The sequence below is a fragment of the Urocampus carinirostris genome, chromosome 7 (genome assembly GCF_059441175.1).
Source record: "Urocampus carinirostris isolate Australia breed hairy pipefish chromosome 7, RoL_Ucar_1.0, whole genome shotgun sequence".
Classification (NCBI taxonomy): domain Eukaryota; kingdom Metazoa; phylum Chordata; class Actinopteri; order Syngnathiformes; family Syngnathidae; genus Urocampus; species Urocampus carinirostris.
Genome location: NC_142355.1, coordinates 22,218,587 through 22,246,572, shown reverse-complemented (window position 1 = coordinate 22,246,572; position 27,986 = coordinate 22,218,587). Strand labels below are relative to the sequence as shown.

The 27,986-nt window shown below is 39.6% G+C and overlaps 1 protein-coding gene across 3 annotated transcripts; it reads left to right on the top strand.

Moving 5' to 3' along the window:
- Nucleotides 1-24,817, top strand: sema7a (semaphorin 7A (JohnMiltonHagen blood group)). Of its 3 annotated transcripts, XM_088340172.1 has the most exons (15): nucleotides 1-199; nucleotides 2,828-2,967; nucleotides 6,874-6,915; nucleotides 6,991-7,095; nucleotides 9,911-9,992; nucleotides 10,116-10,226; nucleotides 12,153-12,295; nucleotides 12,516-12,694; nucleotides 15,428-15,536; nucleotides 18,885-19,080; nucleotides 19,279-19,391; nucleotides 19,546-19,691; nucleotides 19,793-19,851; nucleotides 21,360-21,683; nucleotides 23,912-24,817. In XM_088340172.1, exons 1-15 carry the CDS (start codon nucleotides 91-93, stop codon nucleotides 23,926-23,928), a joined length of 1,875 nt encoding a protein of 624 aa, XP_088196298.1. In that variant the 5' UTR covers nucleotides 1-90; the 3' UTR covers nucleotides 23,929-24,817. The 3 variants fall into 3 exon arrangements, with proteins under 3 accessions (XP_088196298.1, XP_088196297.1, XP_088196299.1); XM_088340171.1 differs by having other exon boundaries at nucleotides 21,360-24,817; XM_088340173.1 differs by lacking the exons at nucleotides 6,874-6,915; nucleotides 6,991-7,095 and having other exon boundaries at nucleotides 21,360-24,817.
- Nucleotides 24,818-27,986: the final 3,169 nt, after the last annotated feature.

Here is a 27,986-nt window from a genome sequence, read left to right as displayed (position 1 = left end):
CTCGTGCATGAGTCAGTCCTGAGTGTACAAGAGAAGTCCTGCTTGCATGCGAATCAGTCGCTCAGGGATGACTGCACTCGAAAGGACAAGATGAAACTAATTCTAAGACTTCTCTTGTCTTTTCTGGCACATTTTCACGTTGCCTCCGAGGACACGCCGACCTTTGGATCAAGGGATATTCCCAGACTCCTTAGCAACGGTGAGTCCTCTCTTCCGTTCATTTTTTTCGAGCTAAAATTAGAATTATGTATTATTATTGTTAACAACGTAGTGAACAATGTTTTCAACAGATAGTATTTATTATGTTTAATTCATTTTTTTTAAATAATATTTTATTGTGTAATTAATTGATCTATTTTTTTACTCGAGGGTTCCATTGGGGTTCTTAGGCTTCTGAATCTAGGTTGGACTGTGAGCTGTGAGAATAGTAGGAATAAAATAAGGAAAGAAAAAAAGAGTACATTTTAATTATATTTATGAAACGAGCACAAAAATCCGACTAAGGAACGAGGAAATTTACAATTGAAGGCTCGTTGTTTTACTGTCGTTTGGTCTTTACTCCTAAAATATGTTAATTACATATCTGTCAACCTCAGCCATTTCCCCCCCTATTAATGATTGCAATTCCCCTATTTAAGCGCAGAGATAATTTGTGTAAAACATGTATGTTATTTACCAAATATAAAGCAAAAACAATGATTTCGGGATCTTTCTTAGTTATTTCCCCACTTGCAGTAAATCTAGTGTTGTTTATTATACACAGCAGTATATTAAAAACATATAGTCCCATACAAAAATTGTTATATGGTGTATACAATTGAAAGGATCAAAAAACGTATAAAATACCTGGGAAACATATTCGTTTTTAGGTATGTAATTGTAGATATAGAAAACAATAAGCTTACTTTGACCGTAACATGACATTGTGGGGTCTTAAAGGGACATTGTGTATTATTAAGCGCCTCAAAGTGGTAAAAAATTAAAAAGATTATCATAAAACAAACAAAAGACAATACGGATTTAAATAATAATTAAAAATTCATGATCTATCATGTAAACATGCATTTTTTAAACACTCTTTGGTAAATTAGAACTTATTATACATAACCTCATTGGTGCCCCTACGACCCATGCTGTTAAGGGATCCATAAACCGTGATCCTCACCTAATGGGAGCTGACACAATTGTCCACCATCTAGCTGCTACAGGTATTCAAAAACCTAATAAAAGGCTGGGAAAAAAGAGAAGTATAATGGTGCAGTTTGGTCACTTTGAGTCTCCGTAGTTTGTATTTTCCTTTGTGCTTTTCAGAACTTGTTTTCAGTTGCAGTATACCATAGAGCAACATCTAGTGGTCAGATAATACACACTGAACCTTTAAGTGAAAAGTAGAAAAATACTAGTGGAAAATATTCAGACATTAATATGGTTATGGCAGTGTCTGAAATAACGTCTGCCCGGACGCCCGGGGCGTGCATCTTTTACGTCGGGCGTCAACTTTCTCCAAATTTATATATATATATATTTTTTCAAATCAAAGGTTTGCTTTATTCCGATTTCGAAATCTTCGTTCGGTTAGGAAATTTGCATACTCTGCAACCAATCAGAAGCCTGCATCAAATAACTTGCTTCTGGACTTTCCGAGCGTTATAAGGTTGTGCATTTGCATGTCATTTTCAGAAGTAGACGCACAGAGAACACAAAAAAAATGGATAAGTGGTTAGGAATCAAGCCAAAACCTCAGCCCAGAAGAAAAGTTCAAAGGAAGATATCAAAATTTATGACGCTACAAAACGTAAACGTACATTAAAAGCATCATGGAAAGAGGAGTTCACGTGGCTTGTAGCAGACGACACAACGCAAACATTGCACGAATAAAGATGTGTAAATACAGGTACATACTGATGGCAGATGGAAAACAGCGATGTCATATACATGCAATGAATGTTATAAGTAGATTTTTAATAAAAATAATTTTAAAGTGTTGTTCTGTTAAATATTGTGATTATCAAACCTTAATACTTTGCAACAATGTTTTTATTGCGATGAGTCGTCTTATTGTGTTTGAAGTTGTGAAAAATGGGGCAGGCAACTTTTCAGAGTTGTCTGCCCGTGTGTCCGGTAACTTTTTGTCAAGAGTTTCAGACACTTGTTATGGTTAATATGGTTAAGTTTTTAATATTTTGAAGATTTCATTATGAGAAGGGGCGGCACAACAGATGAGTGGTAAGTGCGTCCGCAGCACAGTTCTGAGGTCATGGGATCAAATCAAGCTACCAACCTTCCTGTCGGAGTTTGCATGTTCTCCCTGTGCTTACGTGGGTTTCCTACGGGCACTCAGATTTCCTCCTACATCTCACATTCCAAAAACATGTATTTAAGGTTAATTGGCCGGTCCAGATGGTCCTTAGGTGAGAATGAACGAATGAGATGTCTGTCCATGTGTGCCCTGCGACTGTCTGGTAACCAGTTCAGGGTGTCCTTGTCCCTGCCCACTGCCCGAGGACAGTTGGGATGGGCTCCACCACACCCGCGACCCTGCTGAGGATAAGCGTTATAAGAAAGTTGCTGAATTATCGTTTTTTTATTGCGGAAAGGATGTTTCTTTGGCATGTGCACCAAGTTCAACGTGAATTTTTTAAGTCTTATCCAAAGGGACGGTTGGCGAAGGTTCACATTCTCCCGAAAGTCAAAATATGTGTTTACACAGCTGCTGCAATGCTTTGGTGCTGCAGGTGTTGTCATAGTTGCTGTCAGCGTGTGAGCCCAGTATGACCTCCCCTAACTTCCTCAAATGAAAATAACCTATCTATGATTTATCTTCCAGACATCATCAGTGGAACATTGTTCTACAAAGCGGGTCAAAATCACACCGTTTTGTTTTACCATGAGGACTCTGGGGACTTTTATGCAGGAGGGACGGATTTTGTGTGGAAGCTCGACTTGGGTCGCAACCAAATCACTCAGGTGAGTCACGCTTCTTCTGCAAAGTGCAGCGTCAGCCGCAAGCAGGGGACATAATGAGCTTCCACGCTAATCGCTTCTCCATGTTGTGGGTGTGCTTATTTACAGTTTAAGTCATTCATGTTCTGCCTGCAGGTTTTTAGGGCGTGTATTTCTACTGTTGGCATAATTTAGTCACACTTTTTTGTAGAAGAAAACTGGGAGGTTAGTGGCAACCTAATTTACGCTCAAAATCAAATTCTCTTAAATCTTGTTTTTACACCGACTAACAGAAATGTTCACTCTTGAGCACAATTAAAGATGGGGTGTGCGATTTGAAAGCTTAAGGCTGCAATTATGACTTTATGTCAGGAGATGTCATCAGAGTAATCCATGATTTGCGTGCAAGTAAGAATGAATTAATTATTTTGAATGTATTTTGTTTTCTCTTCCTTTGTTTTTTGGTTTATGTAGCTTCCTCGTTTGTTTTTCTATTTCATGTTTTTGTTTTGGGAAATTGTTTGACAATAATCATGAAGCCTTGCAGTTCTTGTAATGCATATTCAGAATAAATAACAACAACAATGAAAAGTATATTTCGAACATGATAAAAACAAAACAACAAGTCAAAAAAACAAAAAGAATGTTATCGTCTATGTTCGCAAAGGAATGGGAAGAGGCATAGGCTTTTTCAGTCCTACCCCCTGACTTCCTTAATATTTGTGTCTTACAGCTAAATCTATTTTGTATTTACATGTAAAAAACACCTCCTGAATAATATTTACATTGGTTCTGTGGATGCACAGTCACTTCATCATCATCGTCATTATCATCACCATCACTATATTTTCAGCTTAATACTGTATATGATAAGAGTATCTATTATAATAACAATCAATCTCATTGGTGCTCATTGTGAGAACTGACCTGCTGCTATGGGGGTGCCGCCCCCAAGCAGCAAACCCACGCATTGCTAATTGTACTGATCTTTGCATTAAAAATACAAGGCGTAGGAGCTTGAACCAGATTAATCTCCTGTTTGTCTGCCCTAACTATGAGATGTGCAGTACATGTCTGTTTTGTGATCTGATTAAGAACTATATCTGTGTAATTCATATCCCCAGTTATTTAGTTTTTGCTTAGTTTTCACATGGCATTTCTTAGATGCAAAAACAATATTTTTAGGGGTTTGTTCCACTCCGGACAGGCCCGATAAAAGAAAGACAAAATCAGATAGGTGCAATGGAAAATAAAGCACAATTTCAGTTGGGCATTGTTAACAAATACTTAATCAAGAAAATATTAAACTTTCCACTTCTAAGGACACCTCAAACTACACACCTCACCTTTAGGAATGTTTATTGTGAGATAATACATTTAAGTGAAATTGAGCATTATTTATCGCCTCCTAGTGTTAAAAAGACTCAATTCATTAAAAACAACAATATTGATTTGAATACTTAGAAATGCACAAACTGTCATTAAACCTGCATTTTTAAATATATATAACATACACATAATAGGCATAAAATGAGATCTTTCATCGCTCTTCCATGTGTATAAGAAGTCCAAACGTAGCATGATATCCGGATAAGGTCGTAGGAAATGTGGAAATTGCAAGAGTGACTCAGAGATGAATATTTCTGCCAGATCTCTTGTATGACATGAGAAGAACATAGAGTCATTGAAGTTAAGATAAACTCACAATTGATCAGGTCTCTGCTAACAGCCAATCAAGATACTGTGATTGGTCGTTGCCTCGGCTCTGAGAAACTATGATGTTGTTATCTTTGGACAGCAAAAAGAAAAATGGCCGCCCCTGAGCATTTATTGTTGAATTCCCTAGTAACATTGCAGGGCTGAATTGACTCCCTGAGAGGAGTTTTAAAGACTTGCTAAAAGTTTCTTTTAAGCTCCTGGCGAAACAAATCAAAACTGTTGAAATATGTAAAATATTTCAAATTGCGGTGAAGTATGTTCAGGAGGTAGCGCGCTTGTCCCGGGATCAAGAGGTCCCAGGTTTGATTCCCGGCTCCTCCGCTGCTATCGGTGTGTGAGTGTGTGTGTGAATGGATAAAGCGCTTTGGGAGGTCTTCATTGACTTGAAAAGCGCTATAGAAATACAGAACATTTACTAAGTTAACAAAGTTGATTAAGGGCTGTACAAATAAATATGACAAATTATCTTGACAGGAGGCAATTACCTTTTCTCAGACGTTTTGGAATATTTACTCGCAAAATATTTACCCTGATTGAGATTTGAGGTTGTATTGAAATTATTGCCAGGAAAAGAACCAAAATTTGAGTTATATTGTATAAATCAATGACCCAAAATGAGATGACTTTCTTTTAAAGAAGAACGGCATTTTGTAGAGAAAATCAGCAAAGATTTTTTTGTTGTTGAAAGTAAAGTTCCTACAAATTGAGTTCATTTGTTTTAAAAAGGACCGTGTATAATAATGGAAAATTTTATTTTTAGGAGAACCTAAATTGGATTGATTTGATTAATATAGACATCATATTATTTTCATATATTTGAGTAAAATATTGAAAAAATAACAGTAGGATTGTTTTAAATACATTCCTGTATTTCAAAAAAAATTGTTTTTTACTCCTTTTGATATTTTTTTATTCTGTATAATTATTTGAGTGAAGATACTACATTTACAATGATTATATTATGTATTTTTATCACGTTTTATTTTTTCAAGTGTTTTTTAACTTCCTTTGATGAACAGTTTTGATAAATTTAGGATGTGTTTTTGCTAAAAAAAAGTTTAAGATACGGTTTGAATATAGTTTAAATAGATGTTTTTGTATTTCTTAAATATTATTATTCTTATTTTTATAATAGATTTAAAAAAAAAAAAGCAATATATTAATGTGCTGCATATCTGTCGGATCAGGAGGCTTCTCCTGCTACTGGTAACCATTAAAACAAGTACGCTCTGTCTCATGTAGGGGGAGCTTACCCAAAAGACAGGCCTTGAAAGGGATAGGTGGCACCAGGCTGAGTGGTTAGTGCGTCCGCGGCACAGATCTCAGGTCTAAAATCAAATCCAGCTACCAGCCTTCCTGTGCAGAGTTTGCATGTTCTCCCCATACTTGCGTGTGTTTCCTCCTGGCATTCCAGTTTCCTCCCACATTCCAAACACATGCATGGCAGGTTAATTGGTTGGTCTAAATTGTCCCTAGGTGTGAAAGGGCAAGTGAGGTGTCTCTCTAGGTGCCCTGCGACGAGCTGGCAACCAGTTCAGCGTGTGCCCTGCCCACTGCCCGAAGACAGCTGGGATGGGCTCCAGCACCCCTGTGACCCTACTGAGGATAAGCAGTGCAGATAATGCATGGATGGAGGGCTGCGCCTCAGTCAGGAGGCTTCTCCTGCTACTGGTAACCATGAAAACACGTACGCTCTGTTTCATATAGGGGGAGTAAACCCCAGAAACAGGCCTGAAAAGGAATATACTTACCCAAGACACACCACGAGAAGTGGTGCCCCAAGGACCGAGGCTGTTTAAACCACTAACTATAGATAGATGCTATAGATGTGAAAACACGACAGTGAATTACAGCCAAAAATGATAAAATAAACTCAGATTTTGACAGTCTATTGTTTTTCTGTACATTCAAATTTATCTGCTTCCCACCTGATTTTCTTCACTTCGACTAAAATCAATGTTCCATATGAGATAAAAAAAAAACACACTCTCAAACAAAGCTGCCACCAGGATGTAGATTTATTATTCACTTAATGGCAGAGGTGCCATAAAACCTGACCACAGTTGAGTCTCTTTAAAGGTTCTGGGCTCCAATTCATCAAGGTAATTCCATGCAACATCGTTTTAAGTGTCGTTATGAGGCCAAAACAAGCAATGCTGCAGATTTTTTTCATTACTTTGAAGTCACCGAGGTGCAATTATTTCTCGTCAGGAAATCCGTCTAGAGGCCACGAGGGACGGGCGGTGCCAGGAGGTTGGTAACTGTGATGACGATTTTAATGATGTTTTGGTGCTAATGAGTGTGTTAAAAGACACGGCTTTTGCACAGGGCCCTTGTGAAAATGTTGTCACAGTCATCCAGAGGTTTGAGGACGATTTGTTTGTCTGTGGGACGAACGGGAAAAGGCCTCACTGTTGGAAGCTTGCGAATTCTGTAAGTCCACCCTTCGCATATGTTAGTCACTTTGAAAAGTGTGCCTTCGCTTTTCAAGAACTAATCCTCCTATGACTATAAATAAATGTATACCTACAGGTATATGCCATATAAATGAACACATACATAAACCAGATAACGCAGCCTCCCCTGGCGGAGTTTCCATGTTCTCCCTGTGCCAGGTTGGTTTTCTCCGGGCACTCCAGTTTCTTCCCACATTCCAAAAACATGCATGTCATGTTTATTGGCTGGTCCAAAATGTCTCTAGGTGTGAATAATCGGGTAAGTTGTCTGTCATAGTGTGCCCTGTTACTGGCTGGCAAACAGTTCAGGGTGTCACCTGCTCACTGCCGTGAGTTGGGTGGGTTGAGCTCCAGCACCCCCGTAACCTTAGTGAGGATAAGCGGCACAGAAAATGGATGGATGGATAAATAAACCATGCTTTATCGAAATAAATGACATAAATGCAATTTGTTTGTATATTTATTCATTTTGTTAGGTTTTTGTATCGTTATTTATTTTGTTGTTTATTTTGTCGTGTATTATGTAATGTATCCTGTCGTGCATTTTTTCTTCCTTTTGTCATGTATTTTGTAGTGCTTTTTTGTTACAACAAAATGTTATTCAAGTGAGAGGACGGGTCACATGGGCTGAGCTTTTTCCCGTTTGGTTGATATAAGTTTGCACCAATCAAATGTAATGTCTTTATTCAATGATTACCAAAAGCTCAGGCGATTGGCCCACCTCCTCTTTTGATTTACTTATTTTTTGATGTAACAAAATACATTACAAAATACAGGACAAAATACTAAACACAATACGTGACAAAACAACATCAAACAACATTCTATCTATCTGTCTATCTATCAACCCTGGTCGTATCCCTCGAGAGGGGTGACCGACAGCAAGACAAACACATACACAAAAACAAAGAAAATAAAACAGGGAAAAAGTAGCAAAAAAAAAACACACAAAAATTTTTGGACCATGGTCAACCCAAATGCCCAAACACCCAAACAAGTTAAGCACCTCGGCACCCAAGTTGGTCATGCTCCAGATTAAATGGGACACAAGAAAGCAGCCATGTTACTCTGGTCAGGGTGACAGAACACACTCTTCTGTTCAACATCAGGGCCCGACAGCTTTCACTGGTTTACCCCTGCTGCATCATACAGGTGCCCTGCCCATCCCTTAGAACGCGTCCAAACATCCCACTATCCTTTTACAACACCTCTCCACTCATTCCTATCACCAACAAGAGCTCTAGCTTCCATTATATTTAGACCTCTTTCCTGCAGTGCACTCATAACACCATCCATCCACGTCAATCACGGCCTTCCTCTTGGTCTACTTCTGCTCTGTAGATCCTCTTCAACATTCACAAAATGCATAATACAATACACGACAAAACAACGTCAAACTAAATGACATACTAAATGACAAAATATGTGACACAATACACCACACAATACATGATAAAATACACGACACAATACATGATAAAATACACGACACAAAACATGACACAATACATGATAAAATGAATTGACAAAGAAAACGACTATATACATGACATAACACTCAACAAAATCCATGACAGAATAGATGACGAAATACATGGAAAAATAAATTTTAAAATTCATTACAACAAAATCCCAGCTATCTTCGGGCACAGGGCAGGGGACACCCTAAACTGGTTGCCAGCCAGTCGCAGGGCATACTGAAATAATGAAATGACAAAATAAAAGACAAATGTAAAGGTAAACAAATACCTGTGTAATCGGGAAAACCAATCAACACCAAGCTTAATCACCCATGAGAGTTTTTCAGCTTTATCATTTTTTCCAGTCAAAAATTAAAACAACTGCCAGAAGAATCTCATGATGTTTCTTCAATACAATTAAACTTGCACGGCTTAATTCAGCCGTGGTCAACATGAATAGAGTTTAAAAAAAATCATTCCAGTATTTTCTTCAAAATTAATTTAAAATGTCAGCTCAATTTTTTATTTTGTTATAAATCATAAGTCACAGAATTTTATGAATCTTCTCATCTCATCTCATCTCATTAGCTGCAACCGCTTATCCTCAGTAGGGTCGCGGGGGTGCTGGAGCCCATCCCAGCAATCATCGGGCAGTGGGCAGGGGACACCCTGAACTGGTTGCCAGCCAATCGCAGGGCACACAGGGACAGACAACTCATTCGCTCATTCACACCTATGGACAATTTGGACCGGCCAATTCACCTGAAATGCATGTTTTTGGAACGTGGGAGGAAACCGGAGTGCCCGGAGGAAACCCACGCAAGCACGGGGAGAACATACAAACTCCGCAGTCTGGAGCTGGATTTGAACCCACGACAGGTTCCCATGACATGAACTGGCCGCACAAGCGCTAACCACTGCGCCGCCGTGCTGCCCTTTATGAATCTTATTGATGCGATTAGTGTCCTTGTGCAAGGCACTGAACCCTTAACGCCCCCAATAAGCAGGTTGGCGCCTTGCATGGCTGAACCCGCTATAGGTGTGCGAGTGTGTGTGTGAATGGGTAAGTGTGAAGCGCATTGTAAAGTGCTTTGAGAGGTCTTTGAGAGGTCTTCGGTAACTTGAAAAGCGCTATATGAATGCAGACTATTTAGTTATTTATTATTTATGTCATGTATATTGGTATTTCATGATTTATTTATGTGTTATTCATTTATATGGCATATATTCATGGATATTCATATATTTACTATATATATATACATATATATTTTAACATATGGCAAGATTGGTCAAATATTAAAGTTAAACTGTCCATCTTCCTAATTTCAGTCTGCCGATGTGACGCAGGAATACGACGGGACGGGTCTTTCCCCGTTCACGTATGAGCAGAACTCGCTCTCTCTCCGAGTTGGTATGTTAAACGGCACCTATCGACTCACGTGCTCCTTCAGGAACGCAAGATTAAAGGCGCCTAGTGATAATAACAATAATAATGTGAGAGTGGTGGGGTCTGTTTTGGTCTCTTGTGTTTAAGAGGAGGATCTTTACACTGTGGCCCCCCTGTCTAGTGACGGAAGCTCCTTGCAATTCCGAAGGAAATCGGGAAAGAGGGCCAATGTGTGGATGTACGACGGTTGGCTCTCAGGTAAAGAAAAAAACATGTTGTGTCATAAGTGCTGTATTTTAATCCTGTCGGTGCTAAATTTGGAAGCAAAAGGTGCAAAACTTCGAAAGGAGTACTGATAACTGGTATCGGTATTGCATTAATACCAGGGTATATTTGGAGGTGTCCTCATCACAATTGCAAGACAAACAGACAAAATCGTACACCTGTCAAGAACCGGAACAGGATCAGGACCCAAATGCGTGACATTTCTCACACAAGCCTTTTATATTACGGGAAATGGGGCGTCATGCACGTTAGGCAGCAGTCTGGCGTGGAATGACAGGAAGCCAGAGAACGACGAGATCGATACCAATTGCCTGAGTAGATACCAGACAGATGTGGTCGATACCGGACAGGACGGGATAGACAGGATGGATATCGAAACAGGATCTCAAAATTAAACAGGACAAAAATAGAGAATACCGGACAGGAAATGCATGCAGAAAAACGGACAGTCAAAACCCACGTCTTGCGGGATAGAGGTTCGTTGACGGACTGACAAAGGAAGAGTGAGAGAACTGAGCTTAAACAGAAGGAAAGCCAATCTGTCAACGAGCCACAGCTCGCGCCACATTGGGCGCCATGACTACCGTGACAACACCATTTGCCAAAATATTTTAGCACAGTGGCTCCAGGGCACAGTGTATATTATTTAGCCAGTGATAAAAAATAACTTTATTAATTAAAAAAGCAGTATTGATTCGAACAGTAGGCGAAAATACTCCCATATTACGCGGATTTTAAAAAATATTCATCGGTCAGAAAATTTAGATTATATTTGAAATCAATACGGAAAGGATTAGCATGTTGGAAAAAAAGCACAGTAGGGGGGGGTATGTCAAAAATAATACGAAAAGGGTTAAGTTTCAAGAACCAGAACCGAATCAGGACCCAAATGCATATTAACACAAGCCTTTTATTTTACCGAATATGGGGAGTCATGCACGTTAGGCAGCAGTCTGACATGGAAAGACAGGAAGCCAGAGACCGACGAGATCAATTCCAACTGCCCGAGTTGATATCGGACAGATGGGGTCGATACCAGACAGGACAGGACAAACAGGATAGATGATGAATCAGGATATCAAAAATAAACAGGAGAAACTAGACAGGAACGAAAACTGGAGAAAATAATAAACAGGACAAAACTAGACGGAAACAAAACTGGAAACTGAAATTAAACCGGACAAAATAAACGGGAACAATACCGGGCAGGAAATACCAGCAGGAACAGGACCGAGTCGAAACCCACGTGTTGCGTGGCAGAAGTTCGTTGACGGGCTGACAAGGGAAGCGTGACAGCACTGAGCTTAAAACAGACAGAAAGCCAATCTGTTAACGAGCCGCAGCTAACGCCACTCGGGCGGGGCCAATTGGGCGCCATGGCAACTGTGACATTAAGATGTCCAAAAAATATTAAAATGGTTTATATGTTAAAAATAATATGAAAGGGGCTGTTATGTCGAATAAGATACAAAAGATGTCAGTATGTCAAAAGAAATACAAACGTCAAAAAAACGCGAAAGGGATTAGTATGCCGAAATAAACACAAAAGAGATTAGTGTGTCACAAATATCAAAAAATGTATGATGAAAATAATACCAAAAGGGTTAGTATGTCACAAATAACAAGAATGGCATTGGTATGATGAAAATGATACCAAAAGGGTTAGTATCTCAAAAAAGGAAGGGAATCTGTATCAATCTCCCAGAAAGAGTCAAAAATTTGATTGTGTTCTTTACTCTAGCTACCTACCACTATGAGGATATGGCTCTGGTACATGCACAGTGTATATATATATATATATATATATATATATATATATATATATATATATTGGCATTGGTCTAAAAAAGAAAACAAATCCTTAAAGTTATGCTCAGTTTATTTGTGGTCCTTCAACAGAGCCCACGTTTGTCTCCGCCTCCTTGGTCAAGCGCAAAGACAACCCCGAAAATGAAAAGATCTACATCTTCTTCCGCGAAAAGAACTCCGACCAAAACCCGGAAGCCGATCCGTGGATATCCAGAGTGGCTAGAGTTTGTAAGGTACAATTAAGGACAACTCACACATGTGAGAGATCGGCAATTTTGCCGCAAGGAATGAGTGATTACAAAGAGTCTTGGGCCTTAAATTGGGTACACAGGCCTTCATTGGGGACTGGTGCTACACAACACAAACAGCAACCTCCAATTTTCCCTATCTGTTCTCCTTACCAACTGGCCAGTGACGTATGAAAATGCAACTCTTTTCTTTTCTACTTTCCAGACAGACGAAGGCGGTTCGAAACGCTTTTTCCAGAATACGTGGACGTCTTTTCTCAAGGCTCGATTGATTTGCGGCTTCCCGGAGGAGTCTTTGTACTTCAACCGGCTGCAGGACGTCTTCGTGCAACACGCTCAAAACTGGCGGGATACCAGAGTTTACGCCATATTCACCAGCAGCTGGTAGGACTTTTTGTCTTCGTTTTGTTGGGTTCTTACTCAAAGTCGATGATTCTGACACATCGACGCAAAGTGCAAGCTTAGCGTTTCTATTAGGTCCTGTGCGGGGGGGTCTAATAACCGCTGATTCTGCAAAACGACCCATTGCAGAAATACAGCCATTGGTCAGTTATTTCATTAGGTACAAACAGTGATGTCAGATTGCCCAGATTGCATTGTTCTTACTTGAAAAATTAAACTGTTTATAATAAATATGTATTAATCTAACCATAATTATTATAATGATGGATGGGCATAATGTGATATTTTTCTAGGTATCGGTACTCGCAACAATGTCTTATACATGTTTCGGTATAGTAAATGTGTAGTGAACTATCTATCTATCTCTCCATCTCTGTCAAAACCAGAACAAATGGTAGACCCAAACGCATAACGTTTCACACAAAAGTTTATTGGGATATCGAGGAAACAAACGCCAGCGATCCGGTGCTCGCTGGACAGGGGAAGCAAGCAGCTCTTGGTATTGGAGTGTGATCTGTATGCGGAAGTGGATTTGCCGGGGCGTGAGATCGGGGGGTGGTCAAATGGGCAAAACAGGTCGATAGCCAGAGCGGGAGATCAGAGCATGGTCGGTGGTCAAAAAACGGGTCGTTAGCCGGAGCGGGAGTTCAACGCGTGGTCGGTGGTCAAAAACGGGTCAATAACCGGAGACAGACGGGAAATCAGGAACAGACGAGTAGGATACGGATAAGACGGGACCGACACAAGGCAGAGTCAAAGTGCTTGCCTTGCATATGCAGAACTCCGCTAACGGAGTGACTGGAGTCCTGAGTTTAAATAGGAGGTGAATCAATCAGGCAACAAGCAGCAGCTGGCTCCAAACGAACGGGCACAAGTGAGGGCAATGAGTTATCACGACAATCTCTATATCTCTATCTATCTGTCGATCTATCTATAGCCAAAAACAAATCTTGTTTGTTTTCCTTGAATCCATCAAAATGTGGGTTTATCAACTTATATCTCCGAATAAAACACACAATAAGAGACATTTTTCTTTAGCCTCAAGAGGAGATGTAGTCCGTTTTAGGCGTGATTCTCTTCTGATTATAACCTGAGTAGCTCCTCTATTTTATTACAACGGGTAGCAGCGTTGTCTAGGGAAATATGTTAATACAACACAAGGAACATCAAACAGACGGGAGTAAAACAAATATGACAATCCACCTGTTCTCCTCAGGCAAAAAGTTGATAAGTTGAGTGCTTCACAAGATGAAAAGACTCTTTGATGTAAGGAATTACTACTACTCAACTGTAAGGGTCTCTATAATTGTTATTATTTGTAGTTAACGCATTAAAATTTACTAGAAGTAAATCTATGTGATTCCCCTTTACATGCTAAAACCGGACTTGAAATGCCTACTATTGATTTTGGGAAATTCAGTGTAACCAAGTCAACACTCACAAAAATGGAGAAGTATGAATATTTAGAGCTATAAATAACCAGGGTGGTCCTGCCTGCTCCACCCTACAAGTATTACTCAAGCATGCTGAGTAAATATTGAAGCTTGTTTTTAAATTATAAAATTAGATGACCTATAACTCCAGATGAGTAATGGTTGTGGTTTTTTTATGTTTATGCTAACGTTACATTGATGTGACTGAACAGTTATTGAGCCATTCTAGTTTTACAGCAACAGTTACAAAAAAATAGTGTTTACATGCCCACATTGTAAAAAATGGTTTAAAAAAGTGATAGTAATAAAAATTTGTTGATTTGGTTTGTTCCCATTGTCCCCATTATTCAAATAGAATTTTTGTTTTTTTAATGCATATTATTGAATTTAAGGCTTGAAAAAGGGGACATAATTTATTACTTAAGTGTAGCATTTTGAAACCAACTTGATTAAATGGTTTATTTATAGTCAAGTCATGTTTATTTGTATAAAGGACTACACAGACCACAGATTATTGCAAACTACAGACTATTATTACACAATCCGCTGATCTAAAACCTACATGAGGGCAAGGAAAAACTCAAAACCTCAACCTGAGGAAAATGAACAAACCTTGAGAACGGACCGCACATGAGGTAATCCCCCTTTATAGAGAAAAACAAAAAATATATAACATTTACTTTTAAACGTCTGCACGTTTGTCTAAATGCATATCATTGCTGCTACTCTAAAAAGACTTATCTCCATTTTTGGCTCTATTTTTCATTTTTTTACCTGATTCGATCATGCAAAAAATATTTTATTTGGATGCAAAAAAGTGATAGGCCTACGTTATCTATTTTCCTCATGTATTGTCCAAGTATCGAGTTCAAGACTGGATAAGTAGATACAAAAAAAATTAAATAAAAAATTATCTTCCTCCTGTCCCTTTTAGCAACTTTTACATCCCGAAACCTTTGCCCACCCCTGACCAAGAGGGAGCTGTGATATGATTGTCCGCCATCTTACTGATAAGGGTATCCCCAAAAAACAAAAAGCTTGTGAAAGGTTGCGGAAAAAAATCCGAAGAAAAAAGGTGCTTTTTTTTTAAGTCCCCATAGTTTGTGTTCCCCCTTGTGCTTCGTTGTAGGGCTATACAAATAAACATGACTTGACTACACTTACTAATTTTCAGTTGCACCGCAGAGTACAGCGACATCTAGTGGTCAAATAATACACAGTGTCAACCTCAATAATTCCATTTGAACCCCCTCAATTGTGAATAATTCTCTTTATCTTAAAGGAACGCCACTGCGCTCTGCATTTATTCCATTGAAACCATTGAAGGCATTTTTAACATTTCCACCTTCAAGGACTATGACGAAGCTATTCCAGAACCGAGGCCAGGAACCGTAAGTGTTATTTTGGGTTTGTTTTTCTGTCTCATATGTGTTGTCACATGACAGCAGTGGTTGTTGAACTGTGTCGGGGCGGGAGCAGGAAAATGTTTGTGTGCATCACCGTTTCCCTCAAAGGGTGGAATCGAACTTCTCATGGAGGCCTCTGCAATGGAAATGACGACTAAGAATGAGAGATTTACTTGCCACAGAAAATGACCCAACCTAACCTGATTTAATCTTGGAATCTGTATCTGTGTATCTTTTATTCACAATAACAAAGTAGATTAGGGTGAAAATGAAATTTTCTCTTACATAATACTGTTTGACCCAGAAGATTAGAGTAGGTTGAAAGTTGGATTTTTTTTTTTAACTTATTTCTAATGCAGGACACCGAATTTATAATGGTATTTGTGTTTAATTATGACACAAAAATGAGTTGAAAATGGAATACGTTGGGTACATTTTTGTCACTCAGTAGATCAAGTTGCGTTTTTTTGACCAAGCAAATTGGGTTGAAAATAGTATGTAATTGGTTAATCATCGGGCAGCACAGTGGAGCAGTGGTTAGCGCTTGTGCGGCACAGTTCATGTCATGGGAACCTGTCGTGGGTTCAAATCCAGCTCCAGACTTCCTGTGCGGAGTTTGTATGTTCTCCCCGTGCTTGCGTGGGTTTCCTCCGGGCACTCCGGTTTCCTCCCAATTTCCAAAAACATGCATTTCAGGTGAATTGGGCGGTCCAAATTGTCCCTAGGTGTAAATGAAATGAAATGATCTGCATTTATATAGCGCTTTTCAAGTCAAGACTTCCCAAAGCGCTTTACAGTGTGCTTCACATTTCCAATAGCGGCCGTGCAGCCATGTAAGGTGTGAATGAGCGAATGAGTTGTCTGTCCCTGTGTGCCCTGCGATTGGCTGGCAACCAGTTCAGGGTGTCCCCTGCCCCACTGCCCGGAGATGGCTGGGATGGGCTCCAGCCCCCCCGCGACCCTAATGAGGATAAGCGGTACGGCTGATGAGATGAGATGAGATGGTTAATCATCTAACAATTAGAAGGTTTGAGGAAATATTAGATAGGTTAAAAACATGAAATCCCCTAACAGATTGGGTGTGTTGGGTGTTTTTAAAAAACACCCAGAAGACTGGGTTATCAGTTGTTTTTGTTGGGTAATGATTTTTAACCCAGCTGATTGATTTTAAGGTTTAGATTGTCGGGTAAAATACATTTGACAAAATTGTTTGGGGTGGATATTAGATTTGTTGGGTTAGTCAGGTTTGACCTAACAGTTTAGGTTGAAGATTGGATGTGATAGAGGATTATTTGTGACCCAACAAATTGAGACTTGGGATATACAGTATTTGCATTTACATATGTTTTACACAACAAACGGAAGATTGACTGGGTAATATATTTTTGGCACAGAAGATACATTTGAAGATAGAATGTATTAGATTAAAATTTTTGACCAAGATGTGGTCGGCAGTAGCTCAGGAGGTAAAGCGCTCCTCTTGGGATCAAAAGGTCGCAGGTTCAATTTCCGCCTCCTCCTAGTTATATGTCGAAGTGTCCTTGGGCAAGACACTGAATCTCTAATGCCCCCGATGAGCAGGTCGTTGCCTTGCATGGCTGACGCTGCTATAGGTGTGTGAGTGTGTGTGTGAATGGGTAAGTGTGAAGCACATTTTATAGCGCTTTGGGAGGTCTTCATTGACTTGAATAGCGCTATATGAATGCAGACCATTTACCTTTACATTTGGTTGTAGATTGGACTTTCCGAGTTAATTATTTTTCAACAAGTTAGTTGAGTTAATGGTTTGATGCGTTCAAATTCTGAATATTTTATTTGTTCAAGCAGATTGGGTTGAAGGCTGGATATTTTGGATGCATTTTTTGACCCAGCAGGTTGGATTTGAGGTTAAGAGATTTAGATGGTCATCATTTCATAAACTGGGTCTTAAAGTTCAAATAAATCTGATGAAGGATAAAAACAATAAAATGAAAAGAGTAACAGCAGTGACTTTGGACTGAGGTATTTGGGTTCTTGGGTAATAACTATGCCCGGAATATCATTTCTATTACCCTTGAAGTCACACGAAACATTGTTTGTGGTGGGTAAAATTAATTTATAGTTTGCATAGTTTATGGTTCACGGATCACTTAACGAACTGGGTCTTCAAAGAGCCACTTACTGTGGTGTGTCTAGGGCAGTGTTTTTCAAACAACGGCACAGTAATGAATTGGCGCACCGTGCCGTGAGAAATTATCCAATTTGCGTGCTTGTGCAGTATAGTAAAAGTATTTGGATTTACTTTTAGTGGAGATGCAACAGCATTGACTGGTGGTGTGCTGCGTTTTGTTTTGTTTTTCAATTAAAAAAGTTGCTCAAAAAGGTTGGAAATCAGTGGTCTAGGGTAAGTACAGCCTGCTGATGTCCATCCTTCTCCAGGCTGTTTTTCTGGGTTGGAGTTTGTGCCCCTACATGAGACAGATAGTACTGGTTTCCATGGTTACTAGTAGCTGGAAAAGTATCCCAATCTGACTCAAATACAGCACCTTTATCATTTGGTCGCCATTGTTGCAGATGTAAAGCGTCCTCCCTTGATCTCGGCATTGACACTCTTGGCCGTGTGGCGCCAGCTGCAGCTTGTTGACAGATTGGCTCCCTGTCAGTATTTAAACTCTCTCCTGTCAGTCCCCTATGGTCGGTCCGTCTGCGAATCTCTGTTTTTACACGGCCAGTCCTTTTTCGCCTGTCCCGTTTTTTGCTCTTGTTCGTCTCCCGCTACGATCTGTCTCGATATCGACCACGTCTGCTCTCCTGTCCCGAATCACGACCTGTTTTGATCTCGACCACGTCTGTTCTCCCGTCCCGAATAATGATCCGTTTTTAAACTCGACCATGTCTACTCTCCTCTCCTGGCTTTCGACTTGTTTTCGATCCCGACCACGTTTTTGCTCTTCTATCCCGGCTACCGTTCCTGACACCGCCATCGCTCGCCACGGAAGTCCCACTTCCGCGTTCAGAGCGACCTGCTTTCCGCGTCCAGCAATCGCCGGATCGTGAGCGCAACCTTTTCTCTTCCTTCAATAAAACTTGTGGTAACGTTACGCGAGTGGGTCCTATCCCCAATCTAGTCCTGACAACTTTGGGTTAGCTTGGATGATCTAAGGAGACCGGCAAGGGATTTATTGGTTTTCAGCTATTTCTTACAGATAAAGCTCGTTGAAGATCTGAGATTAATTTGTTCCCGGATCAAGCTTCTACCTACAATTTTTCCTTTTCGCTAAATCCGTTAGCAAATTCCCCCAATTTTGAGTTATTTTCACGATCCAAACACCAACTAAGCGTGTTTCCATTCAGTGCGTACGCAACAGCCGGACGCTGCCGATGGCCACCATCAGCGTTGTGAGGGATCACCCGGAAATGAGCGATTGGATCCACTCAATCCACCAAGTGAGGCCGTTCTACGTCAGCAAAAACAACTACACCAAGATCATCGTGGACCGAGTCGAGGCGGCCGACCAAAACACATATAACGTGCTACTTCTGGCCACTGGTATGTCCTGTTTGTTGCAGAACAACAAACTTTTCCAGCATTAGGCTATTTTTAGTCCTTTCTTGAACTGATTGTGTCAACACACAACAAAGCCAAACACATCCTGTGTTTGTTTCTAAATATACTTGACTGTGCATCACTAGCTTTGAGTTTCAATTGTTTTTCTGAACTTTTTTAACAAGATATGTAATCCTACAGACACTGGAAAGATCCATAAAGTTCTAGAGTCAGGATCTGAACCTTTCATCATCTCCCAAACTGAAATCCCCAATCAATCCAGCATGCAGGCGATGAAACTGGACTCCAAAAAGGTACAACTTGTCAAAATCCATTTCATATTGGATTTCATTAATTAATATATTTATGTAGTTTAGTATTTTCTTCCGAGTTTTTTCCATTCATTTTTATTAGTGTGTGGTTTGGATATTTTTTTCATGCAAGTGTTAATTTCTTTCGTCTGTCTAGAAAAAACTAGTGGTGAGTTTCGCAGAGAAAATCACCGTACTGGAGCTCCGCAGTTGTGCCGAATATAACAAATCCTGCGCCGACTGCGTACTGGCTCGAGACCCGTATTGTTCCTGGACTCCTTCTGGATGTACGCCGACTGTCCCGTAAGTCTAAACACTAATAAAAACATTTAATATCTCATTGATTGCTTTGTCTGAAGGATACAAAAATGGATTGTTGTTCGAACATTTTTTTCTATCCATAGGCATGGCATTCAAAACATTATCGACGGGAAAACAAGCGTGTGTTCGACATCAACTTTAGGTATGCTGATTGGAAAAACACGAAAATTCTTTCTTTGTATGATTTTTTTTTTTTTTTTTGTCGATTCTGTTGTAGAGCAAATGGTAATTCCACTTTTGGACACTAGGTAGTGATACACAATTGCATTGGGGGTTTGGGGTTTTTAAGGGTTATTGATCTATCTTCATTATTCATTATCCATTATCCGTTATCGGTCAGTTCATAATACGCTACAAAGCCTAGGAGCCGGGACACTTACTCTCAGCCAAAAGGCCAAGCTAAGGTCCTAGCCCTAAAGCCTTGCTGCGATCATTGCGAATGCACACTTTATTCATCCCCGCAGGGAAATTCACTGCTTTAATTTGAGAAGAAGCAGAAAAATGAAATGAGTTTCAAGCTCATCCATCCATCCATTATCTGCACAGCTTATCCTCAGTAGGGTCGCGGGGCTCGTTTTTGCCAAAATAAATTGTTGAACTTTACAATCCTCAGTTTACCTGCACTGTACACTTTTAAAAACAACTGCAGTAAGTTAATTTTGTGTAATGTACATTGAGACCTTGAACAAATTTATATGGTGAGATAATGCGTTAGGTTTGTTGGAGGACATCATTATTCGTTTACTGTAGATATCTGTTTAATTCATTGATATTCATTCAGTAAAAACAATATAAATTCAAAATATATACCATTATATATGGCCATGATTATTTTCTGGATGACCGTTCTTGTACGGAAAACAGCCTAATATGATGTCAGAGTTTCCTTCCTGATAGGAAAAATATACCTGATAATTAGTCACATGCTGTCACACTAATATATTCAATCTGCCGACACTACTTGTTAGAAAGATTTCAAGCAGTTATGTATAATGATTTTTCATATAGTTGTAGCAATACTTGGTCCCCTCTCTATAGCTTTATCATGTTTGCAAGGGATGGGAGAGCTTAAGTTCACTTGTATGGCCCAGTCTATGCACAGGCTGTTGCGAGTGAACGGGCTTCTTAATTTTAGTCAGTAGAGTATATTGAATTTTGTGTGGAGTATGTTTTGATTGTACTCCCGCGTGTATCTTAAAGCCAATTCAATTACGGTAATTATTGACTGCTGCGCGAGTTGAGTAAAACTTACAGTTGTGGAGACATTCTGAAAATGAGTGAGTTAAACGCTGCACAATTTGTTACTTTATTAGATATATATAAATATATATATCCTCGGTTTGAAATCCAATGCGGCTTGTACAAAAACAAAGTTAAGTTTCTTCCTTTAAATTGCACTTGCAGCTTTTAATCTAATGCGCAATGTCGTTCGGAATTTACGGTTATCAAGTACAGTTTGTCGTTCAACTCTCCATAAGACCAAAATCAAGCGAACTGGAATCGAAGGAACGCCTAAAATCCGATGTGGCTTGTACAAAAACAAAATTCAGTTTCTTCATTTAAATTGCACATGCAGCTTTTGATCTAATGCGCAATGTAGTCCAGAATTCACGGTTATCAAGTACAGTTTATCGTTCATCTTTCCATAAGACCAAAATCAAGCGAATCGGACCCGAAGGAACGCCGCACCACCGGTAGACGAGGATTTATCGACTCTGCCCGCCGTGCCCGTGGGCGTCCCTTTCTACCTGTCGTGCCCCATCGAGTCTTACCACGCCGTCTACACGTGGAAGCACGGAGGTCAAAGAAGTCCTTGCCTTCAGATGCAGTCACACTGCCTGCTCCTCATCCCCGCCATGAGCCGCCAGAGCTACGGCCGATACGAGTGCATCTCAGAGGAGAGGGATTATGTCAACGTGGTGAAACGATATCACCTCACCGAGCCCGGGGACAGACGGACCAGGAGCAACCGAGGTAAAGCGTCAGCCATAGCTGCACAGACTTTCTGGGTAACGCTTGGACTTAGCCATGCCCTGTTTTGAAACTAAGAGATGTGTTACTGACTGAAAATGTGCCTTGGATATATTTTACCCACGTTCATCCAGCTAGGAAGCTAAAATAGTGTCAGTTTCTGTGATTGATTTACACTAATTGCTCCTTTCTAAATGGAGAAGGTTCCTCTGCTGTTTTATTTTGTTTTTAAGGGATTAGCTAAAGCGCTACCAGAGCACTACATTCCGCTGAGCGAAAATAATGATAAATGGTTAAAAAACAAACACAAAGGACTGACAAATTTGAAAGAGGCCAGAATTGTTATGAAGCTGCGGAAACCGAACTCTACTCAACTGTCAGTTGTTAACCATATGCAAGTAGGAACCACAAAATGGACCCTTTCCCATCTATACACCGGAAAGTCATTGTGTGGCTTTTAAACACTACGACAAGGCACTCTAAAGTGTCCACACCAGCACTAATCCTATGTCCACTTTCAGATCTTATGTTGGACTTTTAATACTCACTTTTTCTCAATTTTTCCCGTTAAGTGCATGCACTCAGGCTAGCAACAAGGCGCTCTAAAGTGATTCTTTTCGACGTGGAAGTGTAGCCAGCTAGTTTGGCACTTTTGTGCATGATAACTGATCAAATTCTTGCAGGGGAGGAATTTAAGTCACGGGACCATAATTTAGCCCAGTGTTTCTCAACCAGTTTACTGGAGAAGACTAGTGTGCCGTGAGACATTGTTTGGTGTTCCGCAGGAAATTGCAAGAAAGGCATGACATTGTTCAGTATTGTCGCTTTCTTGTTTCTATCAGCTGAGTAACTGTAACATTCGCCTATATCTGCAGATTACTTTTCAAGTTTTCTTTGATATACCATAATTTCTAGACTAACCCACACATGACTATAAGCCGCACCCAATACATTTTTTAAAGTCAAGTCATTTTTAGTTGTGACACCCTTAACCACAAGGAGTCTCAAAGGGCTGCACAGAGCACAGACTATTGCAAACTACAGACTATTATTACACCATCCCCTGATTCAGAACGTACATTACCCGCACCTCTCTATAAGCCACGTGTGCTCACGTTTAAACATGAGATTTTTAAAAAAAAGACAGTACACAGAAAAAGTTTTCAAAGTTTTAATAAATGCACATGGGGATAAAGGCACCGAGACACAGCAACCTTTTGCATTGCTCCAGTTCTTCCGCTTGTCGTTTCCAGCGTCTTACCATCGATTTATAAATGCGAAGTTTACGGGCAGATGCTATTTTTCTTTCCGTAGCAGCCAGCTTGATTGCTGTAAACTTGAAAGTTGCTTTATATGCTTTTTTTCCCACCAAATAAAAAAAGAGATAAAAACGAACCAAACATTTAAACGAATTTCAAGGTTAAAACTTGAGATTGTAGTAGAGAGACTAAAAGAACACACTCTGAGTCTGAGATTTAGGTTTTTGACAGCCCCTTCCATCCGAGGTGTGTGTTTCCAGGATTGGATCAGGTAGAGATCTCGCTCCTCCTCTACCAGAAGGCTTATTTATTGTAAAACACAAGAAGGCAACTACACATCTGATTGGTTCATATGAACACAGGAAATGAATCACATATTTAAATGCAGTGTATAATGTTGGTCAATAGATGGCGGGCGAATATAATAAATGAGCAATAGGGATAGAGAAACTTTATAAACACAATGCGTCTCTGTGAGAAGAAAAACAAGCTTTCGAGTGGCTTGGAATGCGGGAGGCAAACTCATCTTGATTAACCAGCTAGCAAGCCTCATAGTGGCCTTCAAGTTTTAGCTTTTTGATCAGAGGCACATCCATTGGTGCCTGAGAACTTATTCTCCTGACCTTGAAGGTGTTTGCAAAATCGTAAAACCACACACTTATTGAGTACTATAGAAACATAAACTAATAAAGATATAAGAGTATAAAAGTAAGAGTATAAAAGCATATTTTGAGTATAAGAGTATAAGATATTCTATAAAGGGGACATTTAGACCATAATTTCTCTTACACGAGCACTCACAAATGTGATAAACACTTTTTCAGCAAGAACAGCACGAAGCAGCCTTGACACTTATGATAAAAAAGATTCCCGGCTTGTTATCCAGGGCCGGTAATTTTGCAGCTGATATTTGAAGGTGAAACTGAAGGAATCCCAATTGTGTATGTGTATGTGTGTCCTTTTTGCCCTCAGCTCCGTCCACACAGTGAATTGGCACAATGTGAGTCTGGCACATGTTGAGGCAGGTGACTTAGTCCACAAGGAGCAATGCAGTCTGACTTTTCCCCTGCAAACTGGGCGAGTGTATTGTGTGCAGCAGGGTGGAGGCAACCCGTGTGAGTCCTTCGATGAATTTCCTTGTTTTGTTGTTTCTACCTACCTCTGCTGAGAAAAAGACAGGGAGGCCTTTTCAAACGTGCAATAACAAAGATTTTTGTTTCACAGTGGGAAATGATCTCGAAGCTCATTAATATGTATTTCATTTCTTCCACTACTTATATTCTTTGATGGATATTTTGTTACATCGCTTTTGCATATATATTGTAAATGATACTGTATTTATTTGCAAACTGCATTTATGGTGTTCTTACCATGAAACGAAGTACATTGGTTCTGAAAGGGAATTCAAACGCAAAATGTTGCATGCACAGTCAAACAACTATTGTAGGTGAGGACATTTTGTGTACTGCGGTAGTGTTAAAAGTTAACTACTGAAGTGTTATTTAACACTGGTTGTTTTAGGTTCACTAGGTAATAAATCAGTTAATTGAACACTTAAAATCTAAGCTTTTAACACGACCTCAGTGAATATATGGTGGAGTGTTTAAATAACACTGGTTGTTTTACTGTGTGCACATTATTCTATTTGACGGTAGGGGGGGCAGTGGCCCCTTTTCATTGAAAAACATGGATCAAATAAGTATTTTTTTTTTATTTATTTAAAAAATATGGTAACCTGTTTGTTTGTTTGTTTTTTGACATCAACTGTCTATTTTTATAGAAAATATATCTGGATGAATGCTTTGCTCTATTGTTGAAATACAAAATGTGTTTTTATGTTGTTGTCTTTGACATGTTTATTAAAATTCTTCGATTGAATTTTGGGTTTTTTGAACAATATTGTGTTTTATGGGTCCCCAATAGTCTAAACCAGTGGTATCTAACTCAATTGACTAGGATTGGGCCAAATGAGCTTTTCATTTAGAAATCTGGTAAAAACATTCCATATCTTTTATAACATTTTCTACACAAAATATCATCTGAAAGTCGGAAAGTAAATCAATGAATTAGTAATTAATAAATCCTTAATTTGTGTGGGCTGCACGTACATTAAAGTGAAGGCCTCAAACTATCATCCGACGGACAGCAATTAGCCCACGACCCATGAGTCTCAGACCCCTGGTTTAAAAAGCAATGTCCATCTGTTTCATCGATCACCGGCTGTCAAAAGATGATGACATCATAAATTCTTAAACTTTAGCTAACACCCAATCGTGGCTCAGCTTGAAAAAGAAGGTGAACCCTGATTGGTTGTGAGCTGAGCCATGTGCATCATGGATGTCATTATCCTAAAACAAGAACTCTCAAATGGCCGCCCCGAAGAAGAATAAAACAGGTTAATTTTTCTTAACTAACTACTACAAACATCATATTCATCAAAGTCATGGGTTTGGATTGGTGTGCCTCTCCTAACATATTAATTTTAGGAACTCTTTTGAGTTGACACTTAGAGTGACATACAAATTAATTTTAGTTTTTGAGGTAAGAGTCTTCCAACCTTTGTTTGTAAAACACATTAAATCAATTAACTCCACAACACGCAATACTTTTGTCAACGTACAGTTATCAACACAAACAAGATCCAAGCTACTGTATTTGCTGCCACTCCTGGTTTGTTTACTGTCAAAGTATTTAAAACGTAAATAATGACTTATTGTTTGTTTTAGAAAACTTCATAGCTAAGCCATGCATTCCGTCGCAGCTAATTAGCATCTGTACATAAATATTTACACACATACACACACATATATATACAGTGCATTCGGAAAGTATTCACAGCGCTTCACTTTTTCCACATTTTGTTATGTTACAGCCTCATTCCAAATTGTATTAATTTAATCTCTTATCTCAAAATTCTACACAAAATGCTCCATTATGACAATGTGAAAAAGTTTTTTTTTTTTACTTTTTTTGAATTTATTAAAAATCAAAAACTAAGAAATCACATTTACATAAGTATTCACAGCCTTTGCCATGAAGCTTAAAATTGAGCTCAGGTGCATCTTTTTTCCACTGATCATCTTTGAGATCTTTCTACAGCTTAATTGGAGTCCACCTGCAGTAAATTCAGTTGATTGGACATGATTTGGAAAGGCACACACCTGTCTATATAAGGTCCCACAGTTGAGTGTGCATGTCAGAGCACAAACACCAAGCATGAAGTCAAAAGAACTGTCTGTAGACCTGCGAGACAGGATTGTCTTGAGGCACAAATCTGGGGAAGGATACAGAAAAATTTCTGCTGCTTTGAAGGTCCCAATGAGCACAGTGGCCTCCATTATTCGTAAATGGAAGACATTTGGAACCACCAGGACTTTTCCTAGAGCTGGCCGGCCTTCTAAACTGAGCGATCGGGGGAGAAGGGCCTTAGTCAGGGAGGTGACCAAGAACCCGATGGTCACTCTGTCAGAGCTCCAGCGTTCCTCTGTGTAGAGAGGAGAGCCTTCCAGAAGGACAACCATCTCTGCAGCAATCCACCAATCAAGCCTGTATGGTAGCTTGGCCAGACGAAAGCCACTCCTTAGTAAAATGAACATGGAAGCTCATCTGAAATTTACCAAAAAGCACCTGAATGACTCTCAGACCATGAAAAACAAAATTCTCTGGTCTGATGAGACAAAGATTGAACTCTTTGGTGTGAATGCCAGGCGCCATGTTTGGAGGAAACCAGGCACCGCTCATCACCAGGCCAATACCATCCCTACAGTGAAGCATGGTGGTGGCAGAATCATGCTGTGGGGATGATGTTCAGCAGCAGGAACTAGCAGACTAGTCAAGATAGAGGGAAAAATGAATGCAGCAATATATAGAAATATCCTGGATGAAAACCTGCTCCAGAGCGCTCTTGACCTCAGGCTGGGGCGAAGGTTCATTTTTCAGCAGGACAACGACCCAAAGCACACTGCCAAGATCTCAAAAGATTGGCTTCAGAACCACTCCGTGAATGTCCTGGAGTGGCCCAGCCAGAGTCCAGACTTGAATCCGATCGAACATCTCTGGAGAGATCTGAAAATGGCTGTGCACAAACGTCTCCCATCCAACCTGATTGAGCTTGAGACTTATTGCAAAGAAGAATGGGCAAACTGCCTAAAGATAGGTGTGTTAAACTTGTGGGATCATATTCAAAAAGACTTGAGGCTGTATTTGCTGCCAAAGGTGGGTCAACAAAGTATTAAGCAAAGGCTGTGAATACTTATGTACGTAAATGTGATTTCTTAGTTTTCTATTTTAAATAAATTCAAAAAAAGTAAAAAAAAAAAAAAACTTTTTCACATTGTCATAATGGAGTATTTTGTGTAGAATTTTGAGATAAGAGATTAAATTAATACAATTTGGAATGAGGCTGTAACATAACAAAATGTGGAAAAAGTGAAGCGCTGTGAATACTTTCCGGATGCACTGTATATATATACACATTATATATATATATATATATATATATACAGTATATGCTACTACTTAGTGCTACATATGCTTATTTAATTTATACTATTTTCATGTTATTGTTTATTGAAGCACTTAAATTCACGCTGATTTTTTTAATCTACTTTTAAATTTAATTTATTTTTTGTTCATTGGATAATTTGATGATTTGATTGGTTGTTTAAAAAAAAAAAATCAAAAAATCCGACTTTGCCACAGTTACACAGTACTTGGGTCATTTTTTCACCAAGTACTTTTTTACTCAAGTAAGTATTTGGATGACTACTTTTACTTCTATCCATCCATCCATTATCTACACCGCTTATCCTCAGTAGGGTCGCGGGAGTGCTGGAGCCCATCCCAGCTGTCTTCGGGCAGTGGGCAGGGGACACCCTCAACTGGTTGCCAGCCAGTCGCAGGGCACACAGAGACAGACAACTCACTTGCTCATTCACACCTCGAGACAATTTGGTCCGGCCAACTAACCGGCTAATGCATGTTTTTGGAATGTGGGAGGAAACCGGAGTGCCCGGAGGAATCCCAAGCAAGCACGTGGAGAACATGC